Here is a 16799-nt window from a genome sequence, read left to right on the forward strand (position 1 = left end):
CTGCCATTCAACATGCTACTATTCGTAAATTCAGAATTATTATTTTAGGGTTCAAATTCTGGCATCTGAAAGAGGGACACTTGTCCCCAAAAGTTTCAGGTTTGTTAACCTTTTAATTTTAAGGATATTTTTGTTAAGCTCCTGGGACCTGAGGAACAAAAATATAGATCTTTTAAAATGATTTCTCAAATCAAATGTAGAAATTATGCAGCACACTAGCCCAGGGATGCTATAGCTTATTCATGGGATGGAAAAATTGTCATTTCCGCCCCCTCGCCAAGCTGTATATTCGATTACTTAGATTCGAGTGTTAATATTGGTTATGATTATTGGTAAGGTGATAAGGGGTTACATCATTCATTGAAACTTACGTAACTATGCTATTGGTTATACAGTATAAACAATAATAATGACAATTATCATGCCTAGCACTCTGATTACTCTACTGGGAAGATAATTTACACCTGTAAGTTTTCCGAAACAAATACACGTTTCACTTCATATGACAAGAATCGGCGATGAAATTTTATAAGTATAAATTCAGTAGCATTTGTTTACCTTAACTTTCGCAAGATATGAAAAATTCCGTTTTTGAATTGTTGGATCGTAATGTTGTGACCATATTTTCCTTGCATATCAACGATATTTTTTTTGAAAATAGGGTTAGCAACCCTTAATTGAAGACCAAGTGAATGACTTGCGATGTGGTAGTCGGAAACCTGGCCAGGATGAGCAATCGTTCATTGGAGCTACGGAGTCAAGATGCCATACACGTCTGAAGCTACTCGTGGCCGTATAATTTTCATGTTCGAATGTAGCTGCACAATTTCCGATATCGCAATAGCCATTGGAAGGCATGAAAATGTTGTTCGTCATTGGATAGAGCGTTTTCAACATGAAGGAGAAGAGGGCCTGAAAACAAGAAGGAAAACAGGGCACCGCAGAGTGACATGGGGAGAGCAAGATGCTGATATTGTGGAACACATTGCAAATCATCCATTTTCTCCAGCCAGTATTGTTGCCAGACATTTACAACTGCAGTGTTCAAGTGATACAATATGAAGGTGTCTACAAGTTGCGGGGATACGGCACAGAACACCAGCGAAGAAAGTGCAACTCACAGCGCAACACGTAAATGCTTGTCTTGGGTTCGCTTTACAGTATCTACCCATGACAAATGACTTTTGGGAAACAGTAATTTGGACTGACGACAAAGTGTTTTGTTTGGATGAAGATGGCCAAATTAATTTGTGGCGACCGGACAGAACTCGTTATGATTCAAGATATGTTCCTTTACAATCGAAGAAGTGGAAGAATTTCAGTGGCATTTTGGGCATGGATCAGTGCAGTTGAATCTATGCCCAGAAGATTACATGAGGTAATCGACAACAATGGCTGGTGGACTCGTTACTGAACACACGTCAACATTATTTGAAATATTGAAAATCAAGTTTATTTTTTGTTTGTTTGAATGAGTGTGTCCTTTCTTTCTTTCTGTTTTCCCTAGAGACAATATATTTATTTTCTTTGAAACATTTTGAACTCTGATTTTTACAAGGCTGCATTAATTTAGCATGTAACACAACCGTCTCAAAATATGGCATTTCAGTTTGGAACAGGCAAACTAAAGTCGAGTTTGCAAAAGCAAATACATTTTTTCCACCCTTGTAACTCATTGTTTCTTCCAATTATCGAGTGCTTTCTTTGCTTTGCGTTGCTCTAGGTCACTCAGTTGCCATTTTTGTTTGTGATCATATACTAAGTTTGATTGAAGCTTATGCTCTATCCTTTCATCATACAACTTGACTATGGGCTTCAGGTTTGACATTTTAATAGAATTTCTATCAAATATAAATCATCAACTTGAAATATATTTCACTTACTAGCTCCTACTTTCCAAAATTTGGTATGTTTGGTTTTCTGATGATACACGTGATATCGTAAAATTTGAATATGATAGATTTGTATTTTATACCTATGGAGAATACTTACTTACTTTATCTCAGATCTCTTGTAATTACCTACAAATTATGCGAAACAATACACTAAACATCCCCTCCGCCCGACCTGTTTTCAAGGATCGATCCAGCATCCACCTCTCAGAAATTTCCATCTCGATCATTGCATATCAAATGAGTGTGGGTCTTCGTGAATCTTCCCTGTAATGCAGATCCATAATTTGCTCTAGAGCATGTGAAGATAACTGAAAGCAATACTTGTGTATATAATTTCAATTTTGAACTATTTATTCATCTATTTACTTCTTTCATTGTGGGAGGGAGACTGGCAGCCGGGAGATAGGCCAAGGCCCTTCCAGGGGTGTATAGCCACGTTTTTTATTTACTTCTTTCGGTCCGGGGTTCCATACCCGGTGGAAGCACATAGTGGTTCAGATCTCACTTTACAACATATGTCAAGTCCCGATTAGCTTTTCTATGCAAAACGTGGATTGAAAAAATTACTTAGTCAAAATTTGTGATAGTTAGTTACTGATCGCAAGTTGCATTGTTGCAGAATATGCGGATACTAGACGTGTTGAAAGCAGAGGTGTTCATTTGGAATCAAACTCCCCAACCCTCCGAGATCACAGTAGCCCTCACCCTCCACCGCCCTCACCCTCATAAGTCTTCTGGAGGGTGAGGGTGAGGTCTGCCCTCACGAGGGTGAACACATCTGGTTAAAGAATCACGACGAATAGGATGAGTCATGATATGATAAAAGCACACAAAAAACAATGCCCAGGCCGGTATTTTTTTTTTAAAAAGGAATACACCTATTCGGTAGTATCCCCCGTCATTCACACATTTCTTAAACTTTCACATATGTCAATTTTTACTCTAATTGATTCTCGGATATGAACGAGACGTGCCTCCCCAAACGCCCCATCAAACAAAAAGCGGACGAACACATTTTGGATCTAATACCACTCATAAATTAAGTGTCCAGAAACAGATATTAGTTATGAATGAATATATGATGAAATACTCCTTAGCAATTACAAATAATTATAAGCTAACTCGTGGCTGAGAGTTAGAACGATGTGACTAAACTTCCCCACCCTTGCTTCCGAGTTCGAGGCCTGGTCTCAGCATGGAGTTCTATCTCTGCAGTGTTTCCTTATCAATTTAATGTAATTATCATCCATCCTCATTAGTTGCGACAAATTATAAATGTGTCATGGTAAAAACAAAGCAAAATAAGAAAAACAAATATTGTAACATTACTGCAATGTCAGAACTACGTTGGCAAAAAAAAGTGAGCACCAGATCATTTTCAAACAGGCATTTGGGGAGAACTGTGTAGATGTAGACAGACAACATGCTCCCGAAAGTTGCCAATCGACATGACCTTCGGTACTGAAGTTGTGCGATGAGAAAACTTTGCTTGAGGCTCCTCAAGCATCTTATCACAAATGCCTCAATGTTCGCAGCATTGCCAATTCATTTTTCGTCGAGAAAATCTTTTTTCTCCTAATTCATTTGCTGTTGATTGTACACAATCATTTTTGTTTTTGGCTTATTTCCTTTTTCCCTAACAATCATTTGTTTATGGCATAATATAATCTGTTTGTATTCTTTATTCGAGTGTTTAATTCTTCATCTATTTTTCTATTATTATTGATTGTAACACCTAAATACTTAAAACTTTGTACTTGTTTTAGCTCTGAATCTTCAAGGCTTATTATGCAGGGTTTTTCTATTCTCCCTATCCTTAACACAGTTGTTTTATCTTTGTTTATTTTCATATATTTCTTTGACATATTACCATTTATTATTTCTAAATTTCTTTGTAGGTTTGCTTGTGAATTAGCAAACAATACAATATCATCTGCATATAAAAGTTCAGATACAGTTACAGTTTTCAGTTTCCAATTTCCTACTTTGAATATTCTCATGTTTGGTTTTATTTCTTTCAGAACATCATCCATCAGAATGATAAACAAGTATGGGGATAAAATATCACCTTGTCTTACTCCTGTTGTTATAAATTCCTCTGATCTGTTATTGCTAGTTCTGACATAGCATCAATTTGTTTTGTAGAAACTTTGTATTGCTTCTACTAATTTTTTGTTTACATTCTTTTTCTTTATGGTTTTCCATAGCTCTTGCCATGGCACCCTATCGAAAGCCTTTTCCAAGTCTATAAAGCATAGGTATAATTCTTTATTGTATTCTGTAACTTTCTCTATTATTTGCCTTATTGTAAATATGTGATCTTGGACACCTCTACCTGGTCTGAATCCACTTTGTGTCTCCTCTAATTTATCCTCTATTTCTTGACTTAGTCTACTTTCCAAAATTCTTGGATAGACTTTGCCAGGCACACTGAGTAGTGAAATACCTCTGTGATTTCCGCATTCCCTGTTATTTCCTTTCTTATATATTGGTATTAGTATTGATATTTCCCAATCCTTCACTATCTTCTTTTCCATCCATGCCACATTTATTATTCTGAGCAACAGATCTTCTTCTTCCTTTCCCATATACTTGATCATTTCTGGTGCAATGCCATCATGACCAGCTGCCTTACCTAGTTTCATTCTACTAATAGCTTTCTTTAACTCTTCCCATGTAATTACTTCTTGTTCTACATCTAGGATATCTGGTTCCTCCTCCTCCCCCTCTTAGGGCCTCCCCCATGGTGCAGTGGTACCATCATTGCCTTGTAATCGAGGGGTCCCGGGTTCGATACCCGGTGGAGGCACAAGTGTTTCGGATCCCACTTTAAACTGGCCGTGGTGGCTCAGTCGGTAATGCGTCTGACTACCATGCTCAAGGTCCCGGGTTCGATCCCCGGCAGGTTCAAATCCGGGAACTTTTCTAACGGTGGAAGTGGCCCCGGCGCCCACCCAGCATCGAATAACATGGGTACCTTGGGGAAACCCTGGGGGGTAAAGGCGGTCAGGGCTGTGATGCTGATCCCCCACTCACGACCGGATCAAGAAAGTGTGGGGCGTTACCCCCACACCCCCTATACGCCTTCATGGCATGGTGCTATGCACAGGGGAACACTTTACCTTTACCTTTTTACCCATAAACTGTAGGTCCAGTCCCGATTAGCCTTACTGTGCGTAAAGTGGACTTAAAACAGCAACTCAAACCAAATTCCCCCCCTCTTCATTTGGTACGTTTCGTCTTTCATTTTCACTTAATAATTTTTGGAAGTAGTTTTTCCATCTTTCCATTATTTCTTCAGAATTTGTTAATATTTTCTTATTTTCATCGTATATAAATTTTAAAGGGCATTCTTTTTGTTTCCTCGTGTTCTTCAAAACTTTGTAAAAGTTTTTTATTTTCTTTACGATTTTGCTCCATATTTCTTCCAAATTGCTCCCACATTTCTTTCTTTGCCTCTTGAACCACTTTCTTCAATTTATCTCTCTGCTTTCTATATTCTTCAAATGCCTCCAGAGTACCCACTGACAGGTATTTCTTCCATTTTTCTTTCTTTTCTTTTACCTCTGCTTCTATTTCTGGATTCCACCAATTTGTTATCTTCTTCTTGCTTCCTACTCTACATGTTCCACACACATATTAGATATGACCATACGGGTTAAAAGTAAGACATCAAGGATGAATAGAAGGAAGAAAACGATAAATTACAACATAAGAGAGAAGATAAAGGTATACAAGTTGAAAGAGAAAAATGTTCAAGAAGAATTTAGAAAGAAAGTGAAAGAAGAACTAGCTAATGAGCAAGTAGAAGAAAGAGAAGAGGACTTAGAAAACTCTGGACTAAATGGAAAGGGGCAATAATATCTGCAGCTGAACAAGTGTGTGGGACATTCACAAACAACATAATGCGTTCATTTCGATCTCAGCCAAGAGGTCAGGAGAAGCGTAGCGGGCGGCGCTGACGGAGATGCCGACATTTGCAGCCTGTAATGCCCACTTATTTTTATGGACATATGCAGACATTTATATAAATATTGGAAAAAAACGAGCACTAACCTGTGTTATAACACGCAAAAGTTATTCTGTAATTCATCCAAGTTCTGCCCTCATATACACAAATAAATACGCTTTAGAAACGATGTTAGGAGCCACAGATAATGAAACATTTTACTCATAGTTTTGATCAGTAACGTCCTGCTTAAGTTTATATCCTTGAAAGAGTTTTGTGTCGATGTGGATCGTTTGGAGGTTTCGAATGTGCAACACTGTATCAAGATTATGCTACAGACCAAACCGTTAAAAGTCAATGGTTTTCGTGAGCTTCCTTGCAAATCCGAAATCTCCAAGCTCGAGTTTTTTGTTCCTTCGCGACTAGAGGAAGACAGAGCTGTGAATATGGTGGCGAGCAGATGTAAACCAAGAGCGCGTTAATTTCATACTGTGTGCAAGAGTGATATTCTTGGTTACTTGCCGTTACTTGTTTGTGTTATTGCAGTGTGTATGTGTGTTGTGTCAGTGAGACGATTGGAATGCCAGCCGCAAGGTTCACGTTAGAACAAAGAATTCTTATGTATGACACTTACGTGAAAACAAACTCGTGTCGAGACGTGTGTAGGCAATTTGTACAGAAATTCCCAGGCGTTTCATCTCCACATAGAGATACGGTTAGACATCTTGTCCTTAAATTACGAGAAACTGAATCATTAAATTTTAAAACACCTAAGCAAAAACGACGGATTCTAACCGAAGCAAAACTCGATGAACTTGGTGCAGCGTTAGAACGTTCTCCAAATAAACCTCTACGCCGTGTTTCACAGGAGATGGGCGTGTCAAAATCATCAGCACATACAGCCACTAAGCTACTAAAATTAAAACCGTACTCTTATAACACAGGTTAGTGCTCGTTTTGCAATATTTATATAAATGTCTGCATATGTCCATAAAAATAAGCGGGCATTACAGGGTGCAAATGTCTGCATATCCGTCAGTGCTGCTCGCTACGCTTCTCCCGATCTCTCGGCTGAAGATCGAAATGAACGCACGGTATATGTTGTGCTTCTTCTAATAATTTGACACTCTTCAATCACTCATTAACATTGATCACACACTCAGGGCCAATTAGCCTTTAACTGACAGAGTCTCTCCCACATTTACAGCCTCTCATGAGGTAACTTTTCAAGCACATGCTTTTCAAAGATGCTATGATGTACAAAAAATCATAGTTCAAGAACTAATTATTGTAGAGACATGAAATTGAAAATGATGCGTGTCTTTTTTCCACCGATGTCCAGTAATGTAAAAAAAATATAAAAGGGCCATTGGTAGGAAACCTTAGCCACAGTGTATTGGGATTTCATTTTAACTACAATTTTGAATGAAAGCTCCTTTTCATTTTTTTTCTTAGAGCACTGACAACTGTAGTGTTGTCTTCTCTGACAAGTTAATTTGCGAGAGCCACTGAAATAATGCCCATTGTTATATTATGGCTAGTACCTTTGATTGGTTGCACCAATCTTTTCACGATACTATGATGGCCTCCACTGCAGGTCCTATCTTCTCAAAGGTGAAATATATGTGGGGAAACAACCTGAAATTCAAAGAGGAACAAATAATGTTAAAGATCTTGTGAAAGACTAGTGCTACCCTGTACATGTAAAGGATGCAACATGACAAATGATAGTTATTTCGCAAGTGCAGATTTAGCACATTCTAACATTCCAAACAATAGTTGTTGGCATCATAAGAGAAAACTGTAAAGTAGTTGCACAAGAACTACTTCCAACTTGTACTTGTGACAAACATTCATCCATTTTCTGTTTTGATTGTCAACTGACATTAGTGAGTTGTGCCCAAGAAGGGTAGAGCAGTAATATTATGAACATCTATGCATCATGACAAAAAGGTAGATACAAATAATAAAGGTAAACCTGATATCATACTGTATCATAATGAAACAAAATCAGGTGTATATAATTTGGACCATTTAACTAGTATGTATGCATGTGAACTGAAGGGCTTCCCGATGGCATAGTGATAAAATCGTCACCTTGTAATCAAGGGTTCCCAGGTTTGATTCCCAGTGGAGGTACATTGCACAATGGTTTGGATTTTACTTAAAACTGTAGGTCCAGCCCTGATTAGTTTATCTGTGATGTAAACTGAAAATATGTCACTGGCCCATGGTAATTTGTTTCAATACACTGGATTCTGCTGCACTTGCTGCCTACATTATATAATATCTCAAATACCCATGCTGACAAAAGAGCAAATTATGCACTATGTAGTTGCATTCATAGTGGCGCTAATTGAAGCTATACTTTCTACCTCTACAGTCATAAAATTACTATAAATTTGTTTTCTTACCTCATATTGAAGTTGTATGTTTAAACTACTTGCTGCATCCTTTCAAGTGTATTTCTGTTTATCATACTGATTGTCCTCTTTGTTTTTCTATTTGTAGAGGATATTAATAGGGGATACCTGTATTATCAACTAAACACTGTAAATACCTCCATTGCATTTGATGTTTTTGAATTTGAAGTTGCTGACTCAAAACCAAATATTGTTCCTCATAATCAGTTCCACATTCAATGGTCATGGATTTATTTGGAGAAAGAAATCTATGAAGTTTCAGAAAGTGATGATATTTTAAAAATTAAGGTAAGTTTTTTTGTCGTTATTCAACATAAAATGTTTAAAAGAGTACAAATAAAGAGAGCTGAACCTTTTGAAAGTTACATACATTTGCAGCCATTATACATTGCCAGGAAGAAAGATAAAGCTAATAACGAGAATGTCAGGATAACACACTTCAATGGTGAGCATTGTCACATCAGTGTTAGTACCCTTTTATTTGTGTAAAAAGTTTGGTACATATACTTGTCTTTTTCAACTTTTCATGGACAGTCTGCAAGGATTTAAATCTTGTGACAGTAGGCTTGCTTAGTAGATTCAGGAAGCAGGAGGTAAAAATTTGTTCAATTTTATGTATATAACAATAATAGTTGGATTATTGGTATTTGCTATTGCTATTGCTGACTTCTAGATTTTAGGTGTTCACAAGATATATTTTTTTGATTGAAGGTGTAACAGTGATTTTTTTTTCCAGAGAGTATTTAGTGTCACATTAAAATATATTGAGTTTTATCAACAAGTTTTTGCTTTTGGTTTTATGCTTTACAAGAAATATAATTTTTCAGGTGATAAGAGCAGGAAATGTAAAGAATTATTGTATTGTGTTCTGCAGTACAAATCCCATATCAGCAACATTTGGGACAAGCAAACAACCAGGTGATGAAGATTTTCTTCAGCTGAATCAACAGGTAGAGTAGTTTACTATATGTGTGTGTGTATGTATGTATGTATGTATGTATGCATGTGTGTGACAGTCTCTGTCATTTTGTTGTTGTTTCTTAGTGGAAGGGCACATCTAAGAATTCAAACTAGAAATAAAGAACACAGATTCTCCACACACCAATTATCGGAGAGTATTTTCTTAACTGTGAACCATTCCTAGTAATAATATTCTGGAAGCTGCAAAAAGGAATGGGGCAGAATTGCCTTCCAATAATAACCATGCGCAAATTACTCTAAATCCAGAGGTTATCAATTCGATGCTTCAGATCTGACTACCAGTAGCATATTGCGGTAACTGGTCAGGAGTGTTATCGGCCTTGTCTCAAGCCTCTCCTGATGTCTTAAGCAAATATAACCCTGCAAAAAATACCAGTTCCAAAAAACAAGTTCTCATACAGGTTTTCATATATCAATATACACGCAGTGACTTCCCCATAAAAACAAGAAGGGCACAGGATTTCGTACTATGGGTGTGTTCACCATGAAATTAAAGCATCTAGTGATTTCCTGAGGGTTTATTCATTAATGTTAATAAGCATTATAATATAATTATTAGCGATATTGATAATTTAACATAACAGCAACAGTATGGAATAATTCATGAGATTATTTTTACAGCACAAAGATATTTCTCCCTTCAACATATAGTCACAACAATCAAACCCATTCTACAATCTTTCCCAATTACACATTCCTCACAGCTATGTTACAAATTCATTAACATGAAGCTATTAATTGCAATTATTGGGGGATAGCTCGCATTCACTCTTTCACAAAAATCGTTAAATATTTGAACAATATAAAAATCAGCAACATTAAGTAATGAATAAGTACATATCATACTTACATGCATTCAACATTCACACAGAAGAATCATCGTCCCAATTTGGAAACTTGGCCGCATCAAGGACGTCCCTAGGTGGCAGCTGCATGTCTCCAGGAATCTCCTTGGTGCCAGGCGAGTTAATAAAGAAATCCGGGAACTTTTCTAACGTTGGAAGTGGCCCTGGCGCCCACCCAGCGTCGAATAACATGGGCACCTGGGGGAAACCCTCGGGTGTAAAGGCGGTCAGGGGCGTGATGCTGATCACATCACCCCTACTCATGACCGGATCAAGAAAGTGTGGGGCGTTACCCCCACACCCCCTATACGCCTTCATGGCGTGGTGCTAAGCACAGGGGAACACTTTACCTTTTACTGGTGACATGATTCTTCTTGCACACAAAGTGGTGATAAAAATAAATGGATTGGAGTCCCTGTCACCAAAGTGTGTTTCATTTATTTTACATTGCTTTTCTACCTCTTCAGGTTAATCATCCTATAATATAATGAGATAAAATTTACAAAAATGCAAACAAAGAAATGCTCACTGACCAGAAGCATCCATGATGGAATGCTGTTCAAACACTGAGCTAGCTAGAATGATCTCATGATTTTACATTCTTATATACAGTGTAACCCCAATTTTACGTTCCCCGATTTTACATTATCCAGCATTACTCATGATCCTAACATAGTCCATACAAGATTTTCTTCGATTTTACATTTTCCCGCATTTTAAGTTTTTTCCACTTGGCCCCCTGAAAAACGTAAAATCAAGGTTCTACTGTATTATTTTTTCACATAATACACCTAACCTGCAATAAATGTTCAGAGTTTAGGCCATTTTCCTAATCCATTTTAGCAACATGTCACATGTTTTCTCATGGTGTATTCATGCACGTTAATACACATCATCATTAACCAGGTCGCTTCTGGTAGGAAAACTCAAATAAACAACTACTTTGGCTCTTTAGTCCAGAATGCACCAGGACCAAAGAATAAGTTTACTTGGGCAAAAAGTGATAAATTTAACTTGCAGAAGTGGGCTTTATACATATATTAACTATATTGACAGGTTTTGGTTCTTTAATTTACGGCATAGATTTTATGTTTTTTTCTATGTGTGGCTCCATGACAGGACCACCTGGAGAAGTAGTCTAGCATCGGTGGAATCACTTGATTCTCTTGTAAGATTATCGGAAGCTGCTGAAACCCATAGTACATCTCAACATTCTTTTCTGTCCCCATAGCCCACCCCCTGTCAGAGAACCCTTCTTTGTCTCATGTTGGGACAAAACTAAGCATGAAAGACCCAAGAGGATACATAATATAATTACAGGTAAATCTGAATTAATGATCTGGCAAATCATACACACTCATTTACACACAAAATGTAACAATAATACAAACACGTAATTATACACAATTATATGAACAAAACTAATACTGTTTGTAACATGCATTATATGCTTTTTAACTAAAACAAATTCTGAAAATATATTAAGAATTTGCTTAGTTGTTTATTATTACTATTATTGCAATGTTCAATCTTTTAACAAAACCTTTCAGTATGGGGATAATAATCCTTTGTTCTTGGTTGCATTTGAAAATATTTTTGATTCTGAGGAAGATTAGTGTCATTAGCATATACAAAATGTGCAGATAAGATAAGGTTCCACATGGACATCTGGAAGGGAGGGGCAAAGAGGTGCCATGCCCCCCCCCCCCCTGGAAAATGAATGTCGCTTTAAGAATTATATATATTTCACACGTAATTTCATTTCAGTCACAATAAATTATGTTAATTATTATAAATTCGTTGAAGAAACATGATAATTTCAGACTAAAATAGTATTTTTTGAGGGAGCATCACTATTATGGGGAAATAATGCTTCCTTTGCTCCACCCCTGGAAAAAGAATGCCTTGCTTGCCCCTCTCTGGAAAAATCCTTCAGACATCCATGTAGATCCAGTTTCTCACCATAATTTGTAGGTCATTAATTATATTAAGGACAAGTAAATTTAAAATTGAGCTATTATTTTGTTATTTTCGTAAATCCATGCAATGACCTAATTCATAATGAACACCTCATTTTAAAATTGCATTGCATTAGAAAATTGAAGATGTTATTTGCATTATTTAAGATGAATTCTCAGAGTCATTCAAAGATATGAGGTGTAATATATAATACCTGGATATGTTGATGAAATCTTGGTGCACCAAGACATGTTAGCCACAGTGTCATGAAAGTGTTGTACAAAGATGCTTGCTGATTACTGTTGGATGATCAAAACGAATATTCCAGATCCCAAGTACAAAGAAAAATCAGCAACCCTCACATTTGAAGTACAAGGGTTGCTGGAAAAGTTTCTGCAAACTACCACCAACAACATATTGTAGATTTCTGCGTGTTACTATTAAAGGAAATAAATACGTTAAATAGTATTGATTAATTTAACTACTTACATGAGTGAGTATAGAGTCTTATTAGGACAACGTTTCGGAGGTCAAACTGCCTCCTTCATCAGGTTCATGAATGTTTCTAGGCAGCGAGCATAGTGCCGCGTAAAAGAAGTGTTGAATGAGGATTCGGTTAAGGGTTAAGGTTAAAAACACTTACAAAAATTCTGCCATATTCCAACTTAAAAAATCTCAGCATGTTAAAAACTTCGTAAAAATAATCCACACTTATATTAAAATAACTAAAAAAGGATCCCAAGTGGACATTACGAGCCTACACTAGTGAGCAGCTCCCACCTCAACCAGAAAGTGAAAGCTACCTCCCCTCCTATAAACCGTCCCTCTATTATCTCTTACATCACCAATCCAAAGTGAATTCTCATAAAAACAGGAGTTTTCCATAAACTGTTAGCTGGTGACTTGTATATTAACAAAAAGTCTGAACACTCTGGAAGGATTAAGACAAATGTTTTTCTTAATTTTTTCATCAGGGCAGAAAGGCTATGCAATGAAAGAATAGAAAAAGAAAAAGAAATTTCATGGATAACGGAGGTAGGCTTAAAAAATGGGTATACAAATCAAGAAAGGAATAATGTAACTAGAAAAGCATGAAAGATCATAAAAAGGGAGAATACCAATGACCCTTATGAGAATGCAAAGGAAGATGCTGAGGTAGGAAGGGGGAAGGAGCAGGAAAACCTGGAAGAACAAAAGGGGGTCTATAGGATAGAATGCGAATGTGGCAAAGAATACATAGGACAGACCCGAAGAAGCATGCGCATTAGATGGGGCGAGCATGACAAGGATATCGGGGAGGGAGTACCCAAAACGGGTCTCTCTGAGCATATTATTGAAAGTGGACATATTATTGTAAAAAGAGAAGTCATTAGGAAAGATAATAATAAATTAAATAGGAATGTTTATGAATCCGCATATATTTGCATGGGGAAATAGGAATAAACTCAACAGAGACGATGGTAATTTAGAGGACAGTTGGATCAGTTTTCTTAAAGAATGGGATAAGGCAGTAAAAACTAAAGCTAAAATAGGTTTCCATGTTACTTTGGAGGTCATCAAAGCAGCAGAAGAAGAACGATTTGATTGATTGATTTGTTGTTTTAAGTCCACTTTATGCACAGTAAGGCTAATCGGGACTGAACTTACAGTTTAAAGTGGGATCCAAACCAATATGTGCCTCAACTGGGTCTCGAACCCGGGACCACTTGATTACAAGGCGACAACGCTACCACTGCACCATAGGGGAGGCAGAAGAAGAAGGAGAATTCACTTAGGATTGGTGACGTAAGAGATAAAAGGGGGATGGTTTATAGGAGGGGGGGTAGCTTTCACTTTCCAGTTGAGGTGGGAACTGCTCACTAGCGTAGGCCTCACAACCAACAGGGGCTCGTAATGGCCACTTGGGATCCTTTTTTAGTTATTTTAATATAAGTGTGGATTGTTTTTACGAAGTTTTTAACATGCTGAGATTTTTTAAGTTGGAATACGGCAGAATTTTTGTAAGTGTTTTTAACCTTAACAACACTTCTTTTACGTGGCACTATGCTCGCTGCCTAGAAACATTCACGAACCTGATGAAGGAGGCAGTTTGACCTCCGAAATGTTGTCCTAATAAGACTCCATACTCACTCACGTAAGTAGTTAAATTAATAAATACTATTTAACGTATTTAATACCACCAAAAGTGGCGCTAGAGTTCCGCTATTATAAAAATCGGAAGAATAGACCTTTTTTATGTTTAAATTATCTTTGATTGTTTGTTTAAGCCTATTCGTTTATTTTTTCAGCAGTTTGAAGAAATAGTTTCGTGTGAGAAATGGAAATTTCTTGTGAACGCTTTTGGGCAATGAATTTTTATGATTTCAAATGTAGTTTAACACTGAAATAATGCATCGAGCAACTTCATTTGGCTTTTGGAAATGAAGCCCCATCCAATAGGACTGTGTACAATTGGTTTTCCAAAATTCCAGCGTGGTCACACATTTCTCAGTGATGAATTTTGTGAAGGTCGTTCATCCACGTCTGTTGTTGCCAGTAATGTTGATGCTGTGCGTGAAATGATTGAGAGAGATAGGCATGTGACATACCGTGAGATATGTGTTATTAATTACAAATTTGGCATTATTTTTTCAAAGTGAATATTTATGCAGTAGTCTGATGCCTTTGTATGGAACCAGTAGAGGCATAAAATTAACAACTAACAAAGGTAAATACAACAGTTCTTTGAGTACTAAGGCTCTTCCATGAACATATTTATTGCATTACTGACAACAATGCATCATCACCTATGGCATTTCTGCCTCACTTTTAAAGCTAGCAAAACCCTCTTATCTCTTGTCTAGAAATTTTCTAAGTATTTTTGTGGTATTTAATATGCACTGAAAATATAAGATGGGATCAGTGAAAAGTCCAACCAAATTCCAATGTAGTGAACCATTATAGCAGGTCTACCTGCCCATACTACCTACCTACTGTAACAGTAGCATGGTCTCTATGGTCTAACAAGGGGTCTTATGGTTTCTATGCTGCAATAGCATATTTTGTAACAGAGGTGGTATTTTCTCCTTGTAACAGCTCAGTGAATACTCCGATCTTCAAAAATGAGAGCGGGAAACAAAACCATTCACTACAATAGATTCTTAGAGAGCTGGTAAAACAAGGTCTATAGAAAAAGTACAGATTCATAAACACGTACATATCCTAACTGCACAGGTGTGCATAAACTGGCCAAAACGTTGGACATCGTATAGTGTCCTGCTTTAGCGACTTACGTAAGACATAAGAAATACACACACAATTTCCATCATTCTCACAGACTGGCCACACGCAGTACTTTGGATTGAAATATAAGTGGGCTGAAATATGCAAAGTCAATAGAATCTCTTTTCAAAACTTACCTGGTTATTGTAATACTACGAGGGTCACTATTTATATTTTGAGCCTAACAATGAAAAAACAGGAATTTGGCATTGAAAACTGCTTTATTGTTTTTCGAAGTATTCTCCTTTATGGTCAATACACTTTTGCATTCTTTCGAACCATTTGTCAAAGCAGTTTTTCCAATCTTCTTGAGACACCTCCATAATATGGTTTTTGAACGCATCAACGGCATCTTCCGCCGACGAAAATCGTTGTCCACGCAATTTATTCTTGACATTCGGGAACAAGAAGAAGTCATTGGGTGCCAAATCAGGACTGTATGCCGGATGATCAATTCGATTTTTTGACTGTTCATAAAGTCGGTTTTGTTAGACGAGATGTGTGACATTGTGACATTGTCTTGATGAAGAATGATCCGACAGCGTTTGTTTGTTTTCCGTATTTGACCAAAGACCTCTGGCAAACAAATTGTTGTGTACCATTTAGAGTTGACCATTCTACGTTCCTCTAAAGGCACAGTTGCCACATGACCAGTTTTCCCGAAAAAAACAGAAGATTTGTTTCGATGTGCTTCGAGCGCGAACAACTTTTGTTGGATTGGGTTCATCTTGAAACACCCATACAGTTGACTGCTGTTTACGTTCTGGCTCATATGCATATATCCATGATTCGTCACCTGTTACAATCTTATATACGTCTTTTGAAGCACCACGATTGTATTTATTGAGCATTTGTTTGCACCAATTGACGCGAGCATCTTTTTGAGTTTTTGTCAAATTGTGTGGGATCCAATGACAACATACCTTTCTCACAGCTAAATGATCATGTAATATTTTATATATGCTGGTGGAACTAATGCCTATGGTTGCCTCAATCTCACAGTATGTCACATGACGATCTTGCAGTATTAGGTTTTGCACAGCATCAATGTTTTCTTGAACAACAACTGATTTTGGACGACCTTCACGAATCTCGTCTGTGAGCAAATGGCGGCCACGATTAAATTCGTTATACCAGTGTTTCACAGTGGCAAAGGATGGGGCTTCATCGCCAAATGTGGAAGTAATTTGATCGATGCACTCTTGTCTTGATAATCCACTTCGAAAATCGTAAAAAATCATCGCACGAAAATGTTCACGAGTTAATTCCATTTTATTGTTGTCGCGCAATCTCCAAGGCAACATAAACAACACAAATGAAGCTATTGACAAAACGTTTGAAGTACGTTATGGTCAATAATGCCAGACGATGATTCCGTGCAAACGTCAAATCGCGCCTAACTTCAATCAGTGTTGCCAAGGCTCAAAATATAAATAGTGACCCTCGTATTTGGCATGTAAATCTTAAGAAACATTTGTCCATATAA

The 16799-nt window shown here is 37.2% G+C and overlaps 1 protein-coding gene across 2 annotated transcripts in view; it reads left to right on the forward strand.

Annotated features, from left to right (window-relative positions):
* LOC145994954 (extracellular matrix organizing protein FRAS1-like) overlaps positions 1-16799 on the forward strand; it is a 408454-nt gene that overhangs the window by 323666 nt on the left and 67989 nt on the right. For both annotated transcript variants that reach the window (XM_083131481.1, XM_083131482.1), the window contains 2 exons: positions 8356-8555; positions 9095-9217. In XM_083131481.1, coding sequence (XP_082987607.1) covers positions 8356-8555; positions 9095-9217 — 323 coding nt within the window. The remainder of the gene's footprint in view (positions 1-8355; positions 8556-9094; positions 9218-16799) is intronic.

This window comes from Lepisma saccharinum, chromosome 11, assembly GCF_977018435.1.
Source record: "Lepisma saccharinum chromosome 11, izLepSacc3.1, whole genome shotgun sequence".
NCBI lineage: Eukaryota > Metazoa > Arthropoda > Insecta > Zygentoma > Lepismatidae > Lepisma > Lepisma saccharinum.